This window comes from Cnephaeus nilssonii (genome assembly GCF_951640355.1).
Source record: "Cnephaeus nilssonii genome assembly, chromosome: 4".
Taxonomy (NCBI): Eukaryota; Metazoa; Chordata; class Mammalia; order Chiroptera; family Vespertilionidae; genus Cnephaeus; species Cnephaeus nilssonii.
The window spans coordinates 15691373-15711279 of record NC_137075.1 but is presented as its reverse complement, the minus strand read 5'-3'; the positions used below and the strand labels follow the sequence as shown (position 1 = coordinate 15711279).

At 39.3% G+C, this 19907-nt stretch overlaps 1 protein-coding gene across 1 annotated transcript in view; it reads left to right on the top strand.

The window, feature by feature from the left end:
* The window catches only part of LOC307098696 (cyclin-Y-like protein 1), a 46310-nt gene extending 26623 nt beyond the window's left edge, over positions 1-19687 (top strand). Inside the window, exons 6-10 of the mRNA XM_079769724.1 lie at positions 4230-4392; positions 5534-6496; positions 12259-12413; positions 13372-13464; positions 19588-19687. Of these exons, the coding sequence (XP_079625850.1) occupies positions 4230-4392; positions 5534-5644 (274 nt within the window). The 3' untranslated portion in view covers positions 5645-6496; positions 12259-12413; positions 13372-13464; positions 19588-19687. The remainder of the gene's footprint in view (positions 1-4229; positions 4393-5533; positions 6497-12258; positions 12414-13371; positions 13465-19587) is intronic.
* The last annotated feature ends 220 nt before the right edge of the window (positions 19688-19907 follow it).

Genomic DNA, 19907 nt, shown 5'->3' with positions numbered 1-19907 from the left:
AAGTTGGGTTAGGTAGGTACTAAGTGAGTCATCAGGTATAGATGAGTGGTGTTCACTGGACTGATATGTATTCAGACTTGGTGCCAGTGCTGAGTCTCAGGCCACTCAGAAAAAATTCTCAGGGTGCACCAAGGCCAGCTGCCAAATGCTGGGTGCCCACAGACCTTTATGGTGTGCTGGGGTCTCAGGGAGTCATCTTGGTGTCAAGCAGCAGAGTTTAGGCTGAAACAGACCAAGAGTTGGCCATGTGAAGGGATGGCTCTGCACCAGTCGTGTATGCGAGGGAAAATTGGCCCCTGACTTAGAGCCACAGAACCCAGTCTCTGACATCCCCTGAATCTGCTAGACCTCTACACCCTGGGCCTAGGTAGCTGAATTTTCCATAGGGTATGAGCACCACAGGGTGGGAAGACAGAGAGTCGGGAAGCTGGGGCTAGCGCATTCCCTCAGGCAAATGTCATAGAAGAGTCCTCAACCCAAGAAAGATGACGTGTGTGGGCAGTGTGGAAGAGGGACTCGGCACAGAGATCCTGGCAGCTGTCCCTTAGCTCTCTCCCCATGAGCCACACAATCCAGTCTCTTCTCACTAGTCCACTCGAAGCCACCCTCCCTCTGTCAAGCTCAGGGTAAATGGCCACAAACAAGATTTTGTGTGCTGGCTCTTTAAGAGGGCACCTGGATTTCTAGCAGATTCCTATCTCCTGTCTCTCCCTGGAAGACAGATCCCTGCTTATTTTCACAGCCAGACATCATGTGGGCTCCTCTTCCCAGCTCTGGTGCTCTGGGCTGGGTAGCTTGGCATGGGGCTGAGCCCCTCACTTTTAAGAAGGGACCTTTGTAGCTGAGATATCCCTATGGATTCTCAGACACTGCATGTGGGTGCCGGGGCCAGCCCTTCCTACCAGGGTCAATGTGGCTTCTTTATAAATCCTTGGTTATAAGAAATCCGTTCAGGTAGTCGTCAGTTGGCTATTCAGGTTGAATGTTCTATATTTTAGTTGCAATTCCAGTTCGGTCAAAGGAAGAGGTGAGTATAACTTTTACCTACTCTGCCACCATTTTGGATCCCACCCAGTGTTTTTCTGTTGTTTCCAGTCCATTTTTAAGGGGCATACATCTGGCCTTTGAAATAAGTTTTTGGCCACTGTGATGGTCTTACGGCCTCTAGACTATTGAGGGGGGTGGCTAAAGCTTAAATCTGAGTCACACAATGTTATGTTTGCATTTACTGGTCTTTTCCTCCTTTTTATCTAAAGTCGTGTTGTTAAAGAAACCATTGTAGAAAATTAACCACATATAAAGGTTTCAGAACCCTGTGCTTGCTCCTGCTTTTTAAAGAGCATTGCACGCATTTGAAAGTTGGTCTGATGGTTTAGGAAGCTCCGACCTCTCAGGCAGGCGGAGAAGTTTAAGTTCTTCATGTAATAGTGCAAACGGAAGAGTCACGGTTGTCTTGCTGGTGGCCATTAGCAAACGATGTGACAGCAGATAATAAACTTGAAACAAATGGAAGTGCTTTTGGAAGTCGAGGAAGCTGAAGTGACTTTGACACCACTGTCATGAGTCTTCAGACTGGTCCCTTGGAGGAAGTATAATTTGTACTCAGGAACACTAGCCCTGCCATAATGGCAACGGAACTTTTCTCAAAACCTGCACCTCAACTGGTGGGGCTCTGGGTCTAGTTATAACATGAGAGAACATGCAGAGAAATGTGTGAGTTTACATAGATGTGAACCCTAGGGGAAATGGTGGCAGTGCCTAGCCACAGACCACTTGTAAAGCATGCTTTGTGTGTATGAACAGAGAAATACCAGGAGCTATGTTTATAATAGGCTGCTTTTATTTATGATCTTTGGAAATTGGAAGGTATTATAACAGTGCTTAGTATACATTGGTGTCAAGGCCCTGCTGCTGACTATTTGTAATGTTCTCTTTTGAATGGAAATTGAAAAATTGGTGTCTATCAGCTTTTCCTTAAAACTTTCCAACATCTATGTGTCTTTTTAGAATATTATTTCCCTTCAAAAGAATAAGTTAAACTGAGCAGCTGCTATTCAGAAAATTTGTTGTGCTTGTAAACATTCAGCTGTCTCGCCATTGAAAAACCAAAAAAAGTCCATAAAAATCAACCCAAAAACAAACAAACAAAAAAACCCAGATGATGTATAATCTTTAGACATAAGGCTTTTCTTCCATGATTAAGCCTCTATTAGTAGACTGCTAATCCTATGAAGGTACTGTATTTCTTCACAATTAACCTATATTACTGAAGAAAATATTAAAAGGATGGTAACGTGCATTTATTCCTGTAGTAAATTAAGTCCTGCTTAGCTGATTATCAAAACATTATCTGATTTACTTTCTATAGGCTTATGATCATATGAACAGGAAATTAATTTTGGAAGTAGGTTCACTAGGTTTAAAGTTTAACAAGTGAGAAAAACCTCATCTCTGCTAATATTCTGACCCCTCTCCATGCAGGAGAACATCAGACTTTTGTTGACCTATCCAATGAATAAAATACTAAAACTTTAAAACTAAGAAACCAAATATGTTTAAAAACCCTCTCATGTTTGTTCAGGTAGTTACCATTTTATTAATTAACTCTATCAAAGGATGACTGGAAGTAGTACAATTTACTGATTTTATTTAACTACTTGGCAAGTGACAGCTGTATGGTCACATGGCAAAGGACTGCTCCCAAATTTCCTTTCCCGCTTTATTGAACTCACCCCTTCTGTTCTGGCAAGGGTCAGGGGATGCTGAACGTCTCGGGATTGCATTCCCAACACTGGAGAACTCTTGAGTCTGACTCGCATGCTCTATTAGTCCAGTCAAGACATCTATCTTTAATCTTTCTGTCTTCCAAAGTTTTAAAAGTGCATCCAGTTCTGTCATAGTGACAATTTCTCACTCCAGTAAGATTAAAGTGAACAGAAGCTTGCATATGGTCTTTGACATTAGCCCTATGCCCCCAGAGCGGGGGGTGCGGGGGGGGGGGTCCCTTTCCCATGGAATGTGGCATATTTATTTACTTACTTACTAGAGGCCCAGTGCATGAAATTCATGCCTGGGGCGGGGGGTCCCTCAGCTCGGCCTGCACCCTTTCCAATCCGGGATCCCTCTAGCAATCCGGGACCACTGGCTCCTAACCACTCGCCTGCCTGCCTGATGCCCCTAACTGCTCTCCCCTGCTGGCCTGATCACCCTAACTGCTCTCCCCTGCCAGCTTGATCTTGATCCCCCTAACTGCTCTCCCCTGGTGGACCAATCCCCCTAACTGCTCTCCCCTGCTGGCCCTATCCCCCTAACTGCTCTCCCCTGCCAGCCTGATCCCCCTAACTGTGTAACTGCTCTCCCTTCCTGGCCTAATCCCCCTAACTGTCTAACTGCCACCTTCTCCCGCGGTGCCGGGGTTCTCCCTTCTGCCTTCTCCCACGACGCTGGCCTTCTCCCTTCTCCTGAGGCGCCGGCCTTCTCCCTTCTGCCTTCTCCCGCGGTGCCAGCCTTCTCCCTTCTGCCTTCTCCTGTGGCGCCTTCTCACGTGGCCTCTGCAAAAGGGACCACGGTGCTGGACCCACCCTCACAGCCGCCATGGCTGCCGGCCCTTGCAGCCGCTGTGGCTTTGTCTGGAAGGACGTCCGATCTGATTATCATATCACCCTTTTATTAGTATAGATTTATTAGAGATGAATCCTTGTTGCCTGGAGTTTCCCCCCTCAGAGATAATAGTGGTGGCTCTCAGTGGATCCATTTGTTGCCATGGTGAGTGCCCACTCCTTTGGTTGGCACATCTCTACTTTAATAAGGCCCTTCCTGTTGTTGGCCTGGTGAGAATGTCTGCAAGTTCCTCAGAGCCTAGAAGCAGCACACACATCATTCCCTTCTTCTGAACACTAGAGTGGGGCCCTGTGAGTGAGCGAGAAGCATGAATCTACAGCCGCACCAATGGGACTTGGATGCATGAGCCCTGAGTCAGCAGGAGTGCACAAGAGAGAGGGAACCTCCTCCCCCTTGCCCGAAACTCAAAGTGCTAGAGGCAAAAGGGACCACAAGTAGCTGTACCTTGTTTGTTGTTTGAACAGTCATGTGTTAGTACTGCCGGGTAACCTTTATTTGTCTCAAAACAAAACTTACAGCCATCCTAGTAGCTTAGAAGGGTAATTTTGAAGATAGCCTTGTTGACTAAAATTGTCCCATGTTGCTTTTGTGTTTTCTTTCTTCCCCAGAAATGACTTGGAAAGGCAATATTTACATCTACTCCAGTTTCGTCTTAATGTTTCCGCCAGTGTCTATGCCAAATACTATTTTGATCTTCGGTCCTTAGCCAGTGACCATGGACTGCCCGTTGTGTTTGCTCCTCTTCGAAAAGAAAGAGCACAGAACTTAGAGGTAAGGCTGTTTTCTGCCAGACATCAAACCAGCATCTGTGGATAAGTCATATTACGTAATGACTAGAAAAATTAAAAGTTTTTTTAAACTAACACATTGAAGAGTTATTAACTCTTTCACATCATATTGCTGGTATCTTTTATGGTTTGAGAATCCCACATTATAAAAAAAAAATTTTATCGCTTCTGTGACCACGATTCAAAATAATTTAAATCAAATTTAATCTTTGATGGTTATTTTAAACTGTTCTTTTTTCTAACCATATATAAATAATGTCTTACAATTGTATCACTAATCATATCTACAAATATAATCTACTTACTACTCTTAACTCAGTTTGTAAATCCATGTCTTTTCTGTATATATCACAGTTCAGTCCCATGAGTTTGTTAGACAAAGCTAACCTGAGAGAACTATACTTAGATTGTAGAATATGTGTTTCAAACACTTGGTGTAGAAAGTACATGGGTTTTTAATGGAAATTGTAAAATACATGGCACAAAGTATATTTATGACTTAAGACTTTGGTTCATATGCAACAAAATAATTCACAACTAAAATGGACACTTTTAAAATGGACACTTTCTGTGGTACTTTGGTGGTACTTTAGAATAAGATGTGTTTCCACCTTAGTTAATGTGCAAGTGAAATAGTACCTTACGGTGCTTCAATCATTAGACCTTTCCTACCTTTCAATAAAGTACAGCACATGCCTGTCTCATTAAAATCTGCTTAAAGTATATACTAACTAATAAAGAGTGGGTAGAATTTAAATAGCTGAGTAAACACTGATTTGCCCAAGTGTATGTTTATTATATTCAAGGAACCAAGTGTATAGGCAGTAGATGATATTGTTGTTAGGAACCTATCGTGCCATCGTTGAGAAAACCCAAACTTTAAAAAATTCTAAGTTCCCCTTTGCGCTGAAATCTAATCATAGTCCCTAAATGACTTACCTTGGTGAATTAGCATAAAGTAGATCCCAAGGACCTAGCAGTGTAGACCACAGCTATCCAAAGAGGCAGTAACTATAATTCATGTAAAAAAATGGGACTGTGTGGCTTATCAGTGATGCTTTCTTTGTGAAGGTTGGAACTCTTATTTTTAACATACCTGTGTTTTATCTCATTTCTCCTCCTAGGCCATTTCCAGATATTGTGAAAACAAAAACCTGTGCATGGTGGCTATAAAAAAATCTAGCAGCTGTGATAATTATACTGATATGCAGTGTGCCAATGCTATTTTATCTTAAACTAGAAATGAGGGGTTGTGACATGATGAACCCCTCATCTACAATAACTGGAGAAATGTTACCGCTCCTGCTCAAAAACCAACAAAGCTAGTATTTCTCACAAGGGAGAAATGAGGGGTTATAATATTATAAGCCTTTTGTCTACAAGGTAAAGAACTAAAAAAAAAAATCACCTTCCTGCTCAAAAATAAACCAAGTTAGTATTTCCTCTCTTAAGGAAGAAATGAGAGGTTGTAACATCATGAACTTATCCACAAAAATAAGACCTGAAGATATATCACCTTTCCTGCTCAAAAACAAGCAAAGTTGGTATTCTTCTCTTATAAGAAAAAAAAATGAAGGGTTATAACTTCATGAACCCTCATCTGCAAGGGCATGGACTGGAGAAATGTCACCGCTCCTGCTCAAAACCCAGCAAACATTTTCTCTCTTAAGAAAAAAATGAGGTATTGTAGCATCATGAGCCCCTCATCTACAAAAAGAACTGGAAAAATATCAACTTATTGCTCAAAACCCAGCAAAGCTATTATTTAAATTGATTTTTTGAGAGGGAGGAAGGGAGAGAAAGAGAAACATGGATGTGAGAGTGAAACATCAATCAGCTGTCTCCTGCACGCCCCCTACCAGGGATCCAGTACACAACCTGGGCATGTGCCCCAACTGGGAATCAAACCTGCAACCCTTTGCTGAACAGGATGACACCCAACTGCTCCTGTACAAAAACCAACTTACCCACACCAGCCAGGGCTTATTTGCACTCTTAATGAAAAAATGAGGGGCTGTATCATCATGAGGCCCTCATCTACAAGTACAAGGACTGTAGAAATATAACTTCTACTCAAAACACAGAAGGTAAGTGTTTCCTGTCTTGAAAGAGAAGTTAGGGTTGTATCATTAGTAGCCTGTCATCTACAAACACAAAAACTGGAGAAATATCACCTCTTTTGCTCAAAAACTAGCAGTTATTATTTCTGTTCTTAAGGGAGAGAAGAGAGGTTGTAATATTATGAGCTGCTCATCTACAGTTACATGAAAAATATCATCTATCCTGCTGAAAAACGAAAAGAGAACCCATTGAATAGGAGAACATATTCACCAATGATACTTTCCAAAATATACAAAGTACTCATATAACTCAACACCAGGAAGACAAACCATCCAATTAAAAAATGGGCTAAGGACCTGAATAAACACTGCTCCAAAAGGGCATACAGGTGGCCAGTAGACAAGAAAAAATGCTCAAGATCACTAATCATCAGAGAAATGCAAATAAAAAATCTCTTAAAAGTGAAATGAATAGTTATAACATCATGAGCTTCTAATCTAATTCAAAACAAAACAAACAAACAAACAAAATCCCCTCAAGATATATCACCTTTCCTGCCCCAAAACAAGCTGTTAGTACTCTTATAAAAAACGAAACCTTAGTATTTTTAATTTCTGTTTTGATTATTTTAATTACTACAGGATATTACATGTGTTTATTTTTGCTTTCATTTTTGGAGAAAGAGGAAATGTGTCTTTTAAACTTTTTAAAAAGTTCTAGTTAACCTCCTACTTGACATTCTCTTTTGAGCTTTGGTACTCTCATTTAGAAAGTTTAAAGTATATTTCTATATACTAGAGTTTCAAATGCTTTAATGTTTACTTTGATATTGGGGGAAAAAAGCGATTTTTTTGACATTAGAAAATTTCTTAAATATTTTTTGTTGTTTCCTAAAGCAAAATGGATACTTTTTTTTTTTTCATTATGCATTGTTTCCTTTACTCCGGAACTTTTTGGACATTGTTACTGTATATGAATTATTTTAAAGTAATTTTAATTATGAGCTTTAATTTCAGCTTTTCAGACTTTGAAGATTTCTCTTTGAAAATTAATATATAACTGGTCTAAAAACTGCCATAATGAACTAGTAAAATGGAGATTTCTGGTGGTACAGAAGCTAGATGAAAGTAGTTGCTGTTCTATTTTTCTTTCCAGGAACTATCTTGCTAGCAGGTGACTTTTGCTAATTGGTAGTTCCAAGTGCTTATCTTCTATCTATATATATAAAAACCTAAGCGACCGTTAGGACCAAACGACCGGAACGAGTGGTCAACCAGTCGCCATGATGCTCACTGACCACCAAGGGGCAGATGCTCAATGCAGGAGCTGCCCCCTGGTGGTCAGTGTGCTCCCACAGCCAACCTTCCGTAGTCCCCCAGCCGGCCAACCTCCCACTGTCCCTCCCCTCTGTTCCTCCCCCCGGTTGGCCTCCATGGGCCCTGATTGCCAGCCAGGCCTAGGGACCCCACCAATGCACTAATTCATGCACCAGGCCTCTAGTATTGAATAAATGACTTATTCTACCTATAATGCATTCCATTAACTATTATTTTTAGAAAGTACATTTTGATTGATTGTGATATACATCTTGCTTTCCCTATGGGACTGTGATGCACTATTGCCTCCTTGAGCTAAAATGTGTCTGTGATGTCAGTGTTTTCTTTCCTACCTCTGCAGTTACAATAGCAAATACATTTCCAAGGAAGAATTTTAAAAATTTAAACAGTTCAATGACATTTCTTTTTCAGGTTTTCAAGCATAACTTTTCAAAAAAATTTACAGTTGAAGGAAATGAGTGGAAAATAATTCACTAGGATGATAGTACCCTTCCTTTTCTCCTCAGTCTATGAATTTCAGCCATCTTTCAAGATTTTTTTTCTGAGCTATCATAGCCCCCAAATTTTTAGAATTTGCATTGTTCTTGATTTGTATGGTTTTACTCAACACTACAATTCTATATTTACAACTTTACAACTTAAATCATAGTGGGTTATAGTGTGTACTGCCCTCAAGTTTTTGTTTTAGTCCTCAATGCTATTCTCACCTTCAAACCTCCTCAGCCGTTGACTCAATCACTACACTGAAGGAGGTTCATAAATGCTTTTTAAATGGTTTCTTTGATTATTATCACAAAAAATTCTATAAGGAAGAATTCCAAGTGACCCACTTACCCTTCTACTCTCTGATGTCAGAAATGATAGGGCTCCTTAGTATTTGATACTTGCCTAGTAAACATGATTTCTTAAGGCAGGCTTTGCTTCTGGAAAATATTTGTTTTTAAACTTTGTTGTTAAAAGTATTACATATGTCCCTTTTTCCCCCCATTGACCGCTTCTAGCCTGCCACTGACCCCTGCCTCAGGCCTTCACCACACTATTGTCTGTGTCCATGGGTTTTGCGTTATAGAAAATAATTTGTTTTTAAAAACAAATCTGTTCTAAGATAGAGCAAGCTAACTGAACACATGCCTACATCACACAATTTAACTGGGTCACATTCACACAAACTAGCTTTCCTAAAGCAGGCTTCAAACCTATATCACTCCCCTTTTGTATCTAAACTTAACCATGTCTTCCCTCAAATATATTGTTTGCTGTACTACCATTTTTTGTCAAATATTAATTCACTTGTCAACTACTTTTTGTTGTTGTTGTTAATCCTCACCTGAGGATTTTTCCCCCCCCCCATTGCTTTTTAGAGAGAGTGGAAGGGAGGGAGGGGGAAGGGAGAGAGAGAGAGAGAGAGAAACATCTATGTGAGACACATCAACTGGTTGCCTCCTGCATGCGCTCCAACCAGGGGTGGGGAGTGAACCACAACCTAAGTATGTACCCATGATTGGGAATTGAACCCATGGTGTGCAGGCCAAGGCTCCAACCACTGAGCATGCCGACCAGGGCACTTGTCAGCTACTTTTAAAAAGATGTTCTCTCTATTCTTCATTACATTCATCCCCCCCAAAAAAACTGTCTTTAATTATAATTAAGCACCAAACTATTTCCTTGAAGACTGAGTTTATGAGAGCTTTCCTTTTCTTTCAGTAAAAACTCCTCAATGAAGTAATATTTACATATTTATTTATTTTTTTATTTATTTAAAGGGAAACAAACTAATTATTTTAATTGACAGCAATAGGGTTACACTAGCTCCTGTGAATGGGTTTGTTTAAAAGGTGTTCTTTGTATATAGGTCAGTAGCCCAGGTTGATCTTGAGAAACATCTCATCACAACTAAATGTCAATATCTAAAAAGTCAACAGTAAATGTCAACATCTAAAAGATGTTAACTCACGATATTTGGTTGCTTCATATCTGGCTTCACTGACTTCAAGGCATTGCCCCATACAATTCCTTTCTTTGCCTTCTTGGGGAAGCACTAGCAATTAAGAATGATTACACTTTATGATTTAGGCCCCCTGGAAGGGATTAAAGTCTGGTGTTAAGCATGAGAACAGAAAGTTTCCAAGGAAGCTTTAAATGGAAAGGAAAGATAGCATCCTATCAGGTTCCACCAGTCTGCCCCTTTGCCCACATATGAAGCGTCCTCCCACCTACCTTAAGGGAGTTCCTTGAGGATCCCACCCAGCCAGGCTGCTTATGACTGACGTGGCTGCTGCCAGACAGAGCAACACAGGTCCCTGCAGACAGGTCAGGACTGTGGCGTCTTATAAATGGAATTGAAGGCCTGCAAACAGGGCACGGGTCCTCAGGATTCCCACATCCCCACACATCCCAGTCACCTTTCACTTGGGCCAATTTCTGCTTTGACATTAAACGAAAACTTCTGTTTTCCTTGCCAAAAACACACAAAGGAAAACAAAAATAATATAAAGACGTTAGGACAGAATCTACACTACTGTCCTCCACATTCTCCCTTTCACAGGTCTCCCTTAACGCATTAACACCGTCCTGCTATTGGAAAATGGACTAAGAACTAACACCAAAAAAACCCACAAAAACACCCAAAAACACACACTCACTTTGGAAATGTTTTAATTTACAAATGAGATTAAATAACTGAGCTGTTTCTTCTAAAGTATCACATATAGAAATGACTATTAGCTGATATTTTTCTTCTTTTATATGCTAATGGCTATTGTACAAGGTTGTATTTGTTCTTTACACATATGCAGAAATCTCAATTCCTATCAATATCCTTTATACCTGGTTCTTCAATGTATTGAACTTTATAATTCAGATCTTTAATTTTTTTCTGACTGAAGCACTCAAAGATTGCTGTGTTTGTTTTTTTTTGTATTGGATAAGACCCCAAGATATAATAACTTTTTAATCCATCATCTTTAACGTCGGAGTTTTACTTCTATTTTTTTATATAAGCTTGTTTCCATGCATCATGGAAAGAGATTTTCCATTTTCTTCATTTTCAGATTATCCTATCTAATAAAAGAGTAATATTCAAATTGACCATCACTCCAACACACAAGATGGCCGCCCCCATGTGGTCAAAGATGGCCTCCCCCATGTGGACACAAGATGGCCACCACAAGATGGCCAGCAGGGGAGGGCAGTTGGGGGGGAACAGGCCTGCAAGGGAGGGTAGTTGGGGGGGACCAGGCCTTCAGGGGAGGACAGTTGGGGGGGACCCAGGCCTGCAGGGGAGAGCAGTTGGGGGGGACCAGGCCTGCAGGGGAGGACAGTTAGGGGCAACCAGGCTGGCAGGGGAGGGCAATTAGGGGGGACCAGGCCAGCAGGGGAGGGCAGTTAGGGGCAATCGGGCTGGCAGGGGAGCAGTTAGGCGTTGATCAGGCTAGCAGGAGAGTGGTTAGGGGGTGATCAGGCTGGTAGGCAGAAGCGATTAGGGGCAATCAGGCAGGCAGGTCAGCAAGCGGTTGGGAACCAGCAGTCCTGGATTGTGAGAGGGATGGGATCGGGCCTAAACGGACAGTCGGATATCCCTTGAGGGGAACCAGATTGAAGAGGGTGCAGGCTGGGCTGAGGGACACACACCCCCATGCACGAATTTTGTGCACTGGGCCTCTAGTTGAGACATAATAGTCATAATTATTAACTAGAGGCCTGTTGCATGAAGATTCGTGCAATAGGCCTTCCTTTCCCTGGCTCCAAGCACCAGTTTTCCTCCGGCACCCGAGACCCAGGCCTTTGCTCCCGGCTGGAGCCTGCAGTCTTCGTTCCCGGGCCAGAGCCAAGCCTGCAGTCTTCGCTCCCCTGCAGTCTTCGCTCCCAGCCCCTCCTTCAGCCGTCGCCAGGGCGGGTGGGAAGCTTGGCTTTGGGGGCAACCCAAGCCTCCTGCTCACTCCAGCTCTGTGGCCGCCGCCATCTTGTTGGGTTAATTTGCATACTCACTCCTGATTGGCTGGTGTGAGTAGCGAAGTGATGGTCAATTTGCATGTTTCTCTTTTATTAGTGTAGATATTATCTCTTTATACTTTGAGTACAGTGCCTTGACCTGGAAGAAGGAGGAGGGAAGTGAAGAAACTTGGCATTAGCTTTACACATTAAAACAAATTTTATCCTCTTCTCTTTCTTTTCACCTCTTCCTTTCTTCTCAGCTCAGGGCCAGGGACTGATGGAGATCAGTGGAGGAATTGAGTGAGGGTGGGTGTTTAGAATAACTCAGGTCAGTGGGGGGAAAGTAGGCATAAGCAATTAGCATTACTCAATCCAAATCTTTCTGTTGGCAGTCTTCCCCACTTCAAATTCTTCTTGCATGCTTTATTTTCAGTGAACATCCTAGTCATTTTAATAGTTAGATATTTAAAAATGAAATTAATTTCACATTTGTCATATTTTAAAATCTGTATTTGCAGCCTTTTCAACATTATGGTTTCAATCTGATCCTTATTGTCAACTTTTGGAAAACCAATATAATAGTCTCCATGATCCACATTTAAGAGCATACCATTCATGCAAAGATATCCAGAAGAGATTAAAGGAAGGAGGCTACACCACCAGCAGTAATGAAGTGGGTTGAAGATTACTTTGTTTTAATCATTGAAGACTTGATATAAGCTTGCTCCTATACCTCACTGGAGTAGGGATGGGTTTCACCTTTAACTTGGTCATGAGAGATACTTAATGGGGAATACTATAAATTACTTAGTATTTTGGGTCAAGGGAAATCAGAAGATAGTTGTTTTTAAATGATGCTACTTCCATCTTTTTTTTATTTGTAATATCAAAAGATGATAAAATAATTTGAAAATATAAAGATAATTTCCCAACTGTATCATAGTTCTCTTTCTCTGTCTCCAATGGTTCTGTATGCTTGTCAAGGATTATGTCCTATGAAATTTTTAAAAATTTGAGGCAAAATTAGCCTGATAGAAGCTTTTTTATATATAATCTAGTTTTTTTGTTTTGTTTTGTTTTTTATTGATTTCAGGAAGGAAGGGAGAGGGAGAGAGATAGAAACATCAATGATGAGAGAGAATAATCAATCAGCTGCCTCCCACATGCCCCCCACTGGGGATTAAGCCTACAACTCAGGCATGTGCCCTGACCAGGAATCAAACCATGACCTCCTGGTTCATGGATTGACACTCACTATTGAAGAACACCGGTCGGGTGCTAGAATCTTAATAGAACATAAGAATAGTCTTATATCCTGATTTGTATTGGATATTATTATTACATTGGTATTTTATTCTAATAACTTCAATTGTGTGTACTAAATTTATAAGTCATATTTTTTAAAAGTAATGAATTTGGATAGAAATTTCCTGTTGTTCAACAATTGTAGAGAGATACTAATGTTGTTTAACAATTGTAGAGAGATACCACTTACAAAATTATTAGCAATTTACTACTCGATACCAAAATGTTATCAAATTTTATATTATTATTATTTTTACTCCTGAAAGTGATTGCTATGGTTTTTAAATGTTTGTATTTATATTTTTTGTTATTGTTTTGTTTTTTAGGTTGTATGTAACTTGAGAGCATTTAATAGGTATGGGCAATATCTTAACAAGTCTAAAGTTAGACTTCAAAAAAAAAACTACATAAAAGAACACGTAAGTTAAATACTTAATTTGTTTTCTTACATAGGGTTTGGAAGAAAGGTTTACTTGTATGAAAAGTACTTTCTTAAAAAATACTTTTACCTTTAATTTTGACAGACTAATTAAATATATTTTCCAAATGAAAATTTAGAACAAGAATAAAAAATAATTTGAGGTTGCTTTATTGGGCCAAGGAAAGGAAAGGGATCAGGTCATATATTAATATATCAGTGATAGAGGGCATAATTCAATTGCTACCCAATGTGTTCCTTCTATCTGAGTTGGGGCCAATAGGAAAAGTCTATTGTGACATCACGATTCTTAAGCTAGAACCAAAACCAGCCTGAGTGACAGGAGAGGAACAGTGAGCACAGTTATAATGTCCTACGGGTGACTCCAGAACATGCACACTGCGTGTTTGCACCCACACGCATGCAGCTATGTTCAACCACTAAAAAATTATATGATAAAGGTAAAGTGGAATGATTAGGTGTAGAGTGAGTGGGTATAAATAGTGACATCCTTTCATTTTTTTATTATTTTTTAAATAGTTTTATTGATTTTTTTTAGAGGGAGAAGAGAGAAAGATTGATGTGAGGGCACATCACATCGATCAGCTGCCTCCTGTATGCCCCCTAATGGGGTTCAAACCCACAGCTGGGCAGGTGCCCTGACAGAGAATTAAACCACCAACCTCTCAGTGCACGGGACAACACACAACCAACTGACCCATACTGGCCAGGTTCCTTGCAATTTTTGACTCAATTTTAGGATCAAGAAGGTTGAATAAAAATTAGAAAGGTATGCATATGTGTACTTTTACAAATGTAAGAGGTAAGAGAGTAGTATAGAAATGAGAATAACTTTCCTATACCTTTAAGTGTTCTATATTATCCCCCATTTTCCCCTTTTTATCTAGAGTTTCTGCCCTTCTTCCATATTTTCATTAAAATTTTTTAGAATGGATGGAAATGTATGGTGAGATATTTACCTTTCATTTTCAGAGAGAGAAATTTTTACTTTGGTTCAGTTACCCATATCTGTAATGGATTCAAAAAAGATTTAAATGCAGTTAAACAGAATTAGTTATTTAGAAAGGACAGGAATTTTACTAAACACTAAATATAAAAAGGCATATCAAAGAACAGTTTATTTCTGTAAATTTTAAAAACACTTCATATTTATATATACACATATACAGATATATACATATATATGATACACACCTTTTTAAAATAGAAAATGCTTGCAAAACAAGTAAATAAACTACAAGAAAACAATCAACTACCTAGATTTTCTGATGCTTTGCTGTTCCAAAATTGGTTGTTATGGGAAGACACCCAATCTTTTAAGGACCAGGAGCAATTAATAAGGCCCAGGTAAAATTGAAGTTAGTGCATATTTTATGTATGCCGTATTTTCCGGCGTATAAGACGACTGGGCATATAAGATTTTCCTGGGTTAAAAAGTCGTTTTATACGCCGGAAAATACAGTAGTCCAATATATCTAATCCATTATATCTAATCCCATCAATATAGTCCAATATACCGTATTTTCCGGCGTATAAAATGACTTTTTAACCCAGGAAAATCTTATACGCCCAGTCATCTTATACGCCGGAAAGTATGGTAGATTGTGAACTCAAATACATTGGAAAAATTCAAGAAAGAATTGAAGTTAGGAATTTTTTTAATGTACTAGACACTAACTCCACTACCGCCCTCAGTATGGAGAGGAAGGGAGAGACCAAGAGGTACAGAAATTAGGAACTTGGATGGCAAGGAAAGGAAGAGCAATTTCCACTGGAAATGACAGGCTTTCTAGGAGTCTAAGAGGTAATCCAAACATAACTGAAGAAAGAATCAGACCAAAATCAGATCCAAAATCCTTCCTGTAATTGGAAATGGAGGAAAAGAATCTTTTAGCGCACGCTTTTTATGATTCCTCTTTAATGGTTGACAGCCAGCATTAAATTTGAGGAAGTTATTAGTGCAAAGTCAAAAATAGATGTCTACTTAAATTGTAGCTAGTGCCAATGTAAATATGCATTGTCCCTAAGTGAAAACGTGTGACTCTTCAGATATTACCTCCTCATAGTCAACCATTGCCATTCTGTGGTCAAGCACATTTTTAGGAAGTGAAGGGACATTATAGTTTTTTCCTCCTCCTCTTTCCTCCTTCTTTAAGGTGAGGGATTGGGCTGCACAGCCTGACTTTTATATTCTATGGGTTCATTTTGTGGTAATTCCATAAGCATATTGACATACCAAGACCCGAACTATAGATGGAGGATTTGTTCAAGGCTCTGCAAATCAGAGGGGACCCAGGATACATCATTTTCTTAGGAAATTTAAATCTGCTTTTTTTTTCTAGATTTGACATCAATTTTCAGTTATTCCAGCCTTCTTTGCAAACTTATCCCTAAACCCACTGAGTGATGAATATTTCTGTGCGAAATGTTTTTAATGAGTCTGCTCCACATTTTACCATTGTCTTGGCCATAAGAACATAGTAGGGAGAGCTGTATAACAAAACATGGTGAGAGCTGGCTTACAAATACATGAATAGAGCTGATAGTAAAACTGTAAAAATAAAGTGAGCAAGGCGGTAGTTTGGGCGTATCAAAGCAGCTGATGCCACTATAAGGGGAACACCCAATTCACCTTCACTTGCATTTGTACTTTTATTTAGATACTAGAGGCCCAGTGCACAACATTCGTGCACTGTGGGTGGGGGAGAGCCTCAGCCCGGCCTGCGCCCTCTCGCAGTCCAGCACCCCTCGGCTGTGGGGAGTGGGCCTAAGCCAGCAGTTGGGGTCCTTAGTGCTGCCGCGGAGGCAGGAGAGGCTCCTACCACCACCGTTGCGCTTGCCAGCCATGAGCCCAGCTTCTGGCTGAGCGGCGCTTCCCCTGTGGGAGTGCACTGACCACCAGGGGGCAGCTCCTGCATTGAGTGTCTGCCCCCCTGGTGGTCAGTGCACGTCATAGCGACCGGTCGTTCCACCATTTGGTCGATTTGAATATTAGGGTTTTATTATATAGGATTTGGATAAGTAGGAAATTAGAACAATGTGAGCGCAGAGCAGAAGAGCAGCGCCACCACTTGATGGACAGAGAAGAAAGACGACAGTGGGAACAAATAAGAAAACTTAGTCTTCTTAGAAAAATTGAAAAGGTGAGAGATACATTTAAAATATTAGGAGAAAAGGTGTGTTCAGTGTGTCATTCATAAATAATTGTAGCTGTCAGACTTCTTGAAGTCATTTCAGGTCTATTTAATGTACCCACATTAATCTTTCTTCTCAGCAATAATATACAAGTTGTTACATAAAATAATGAGGCTGATACCACAAACTACATATGTGAACCAATATCTGCTGTTAAAGAGATGATTGTGGGAGTTATAGACACCATTTAACTCCTCTGTAGCCCTAAGTGTGAGGAAGATACTTTTTAAAATTTAGCTTTAGTAAAATAATAAATAACCACACCTGCATTCCCAATAGGAGTGCAGGAAGGAAAGAAGCCCATTCGAAAACCAGTGTTTGACTTTCACTACACTTGACCTGGTTTCTGTTAGGCTCTTGACTTATAATTTGCTTGTTGGTGGTGGACAGAAGCAGAGAGGAGAGAGTGACAAGAAGATAGAGTTAACTTTCACCTCTAATATGGGCTGTTAAGAGGAGAAGCTTTTGCTAGTTTTTATTTTTGAAAGTACCCTATATAGAATGATAGTGGATCAGTTCCCCCCAATGATATGAAATGTACAAAACTGAAAGTTTTGGAAATTTTTACTGTATTTCAGCCATATTATGTTTTGACTATAATATAAAAAGTACTGTCCTATTATTTGATAATAGTGGCCCAGTGCATGAATTTGTGCACATTGAAAGGGAATTAATTAGAGGAAATATTTTAATATTGCTATTTGCCCTTTCTCTATAATAGAAATGTCAGAGATGAAAGAAAATTGGTAAAATGTATATGAAAATAATATATAAATTTATTAATAAATAATAACATGATATAACAACAAAGATGAAATAAAAACAACAAAAACATGATATAAAAACATCACATAAAAACAACATTGATACAAACAATGACAGATAAAGTGATTAAGCTTATTCTAATATCTCCCTGTACACCACATTAAGAGTGAAAACATTTTCAGTGTGCTTGACTAATTTCCCTTGGGATGAAGTATTTACAACTTTCACGTCACACGCTCTTTGAACTCAAGAGAAAGCAACATATAACTGAGAATAGGTTCTATTCTCTCTAATCCTTTAGGATGGGCAAAAACAGGTTCAGGTAGGAATATTCCTACTCTGTCTAGAGTTTGTCCTTGTGATTTATTAATAGTCATTGCCAATGCTGGCATCACGGGAAACTGTCGTCGAATCAATTTAAATCGGAGGCCAGTGTCAGACGGGGACAAATCAGTTCTTGGAATCAGAACAACCTCTCCCTCTGCAGATCCTGTTAATTCTTCAGCTTTGATAATGTTAGGTCGCAATCTTTTGATAATAAATCTGGTACCATTACAAAAACCCCATTTACTATTAAGATTTCTCAGTAGCATGATGATTGCACCCACTTTCCATTTTAATTTATGACACAGCATTCCCGAAGGAGTAATACTATTAAGAAATTAGATGGGAAAATTTTCCTTTTTAGCATCATCCATTGAATCAATGGAATCATCACTCAAATATGTGTAAAACTCTTCCTCGAGTATATCCAAAATTTCATTTAATTTTTGAACGTGCTCATTTTTTGGACAAAGAATCGCACGTTTAGATATATTTTTAATATTATATATAGATATACTACTTCCAAAGGTAGCTTCAATAATAGTTCCATTACAAATAATTTCACAGGGGATTTCAATAATATCCATTCCTAAATGAAAACTGCTATCAAGTTTGCCATCTCCAAGTTTTACTAACCATTCGCTATAAGCGATGCAGAGACTTCAACATTCATATGACAGTTATACTTAAGGCACAAATACGGGTTATAAGGAACAATCCAAGTGTTATCAACAACTTTATTTTCAATAGACATGGTGCTACCTGATCTTCATTTGTATTTGGGATATCCATCAATATTTCCAATGGTTGCATTTGAAATTTTTTTGGATATCCCTTTGAACATTTTCCATTTTCCATACATGGACTATTTGGATTTTGGTCCATGTACTATATTTGATTTAGTCATTTAATGGGCCATATTTCCCTGCTTCTTTATATGCTTAGTAGTATTTGATTGGATGCCAGATACCATGAATGTTACTTTTTGGGTGCTGAGTATTTTTATGTGCTTGTAAATGTTTTTAGCTATTTCCTTAGATATAGGTAATTTATTTAGAAGCAGTTTGATTATTATAGGTCTTGCTTTTTAACATTTGTTAGGTGGAGCCAGAACCATGTTTAATCTGGGACTAGTTATTCCCCATTTTAATACTCTACCCAATGCACAGTGACTAAAATTTTTCCAGGGTGGTTGAGAAGAGACATGACAGGTGGGTGAGGGGTTCTGTTCTCTCTAATCCTTTAGGATGGGCCTTTCTGTGGCCTTGGGTAGTTTTTCACATGCATGTACTGATCCATTCTCTTGCTGACTATGCTGGGGAACCCTCTGAGGAGATCTGAGGTTCTTGCTCTGTGCAATGATATCCTTCCTGGTACATCCAGGATCAATATTAGTACTGAAATTCACAAAGGAAAGTCACATTTCATGTATTATATTATGTTTACCTATGGTGGTCCTGCGTGACTGTGGTTAAGCCACTCAGACATCCTCCAATTGAAGAAGATTTAGAAATTCCCTCAGCTTCCTAGGACAGCTGTGGATTAAGAGACCCTTTATGATCTGAAACTGGACTAGTTCCCTGAATATGTGCAGTGAGGTAAATTGCATCTATGTTAAATATGTATATTCATCCTATTTGACCACAATGGAAATTTACCCTTTACTTACTACCCTCCCAAATTTATACTCAGAGAACCTTACAAGTCACAAGACAGGAATGACTATTCATTTCCAATATATTGTCATATTACAAATATTTGTTTTGCATTTCTAAATAGCAAGTTAATGTTAACCAATATATTTTCTTTAATGTCTTAGAAACAACACCTTTTAGAGAAAAAAATGGCTTATCATTTACAAAGAAAGCAAGAAAATGGCTTCAAAAGAGAAGAGATGGGAAAAATACATCTGATTACAGAGGACAGATGGAACACAGTGTGCATGTAACGACATTGAAAGTTAATGTGGTTCTGTAGAAAGTACTTTTCTATGTGTTTACATTAAAATTCTTTTATAAAACGTTGCTTACACTTGCTCTACTTGCTTTGTACCAGGCACAGTTCTAGGCATCTCCCTATTACAGTTCAAGGTGAGAAGTAGACATATATGTAAAAAGCAAACCAAAATAATCTTACCAA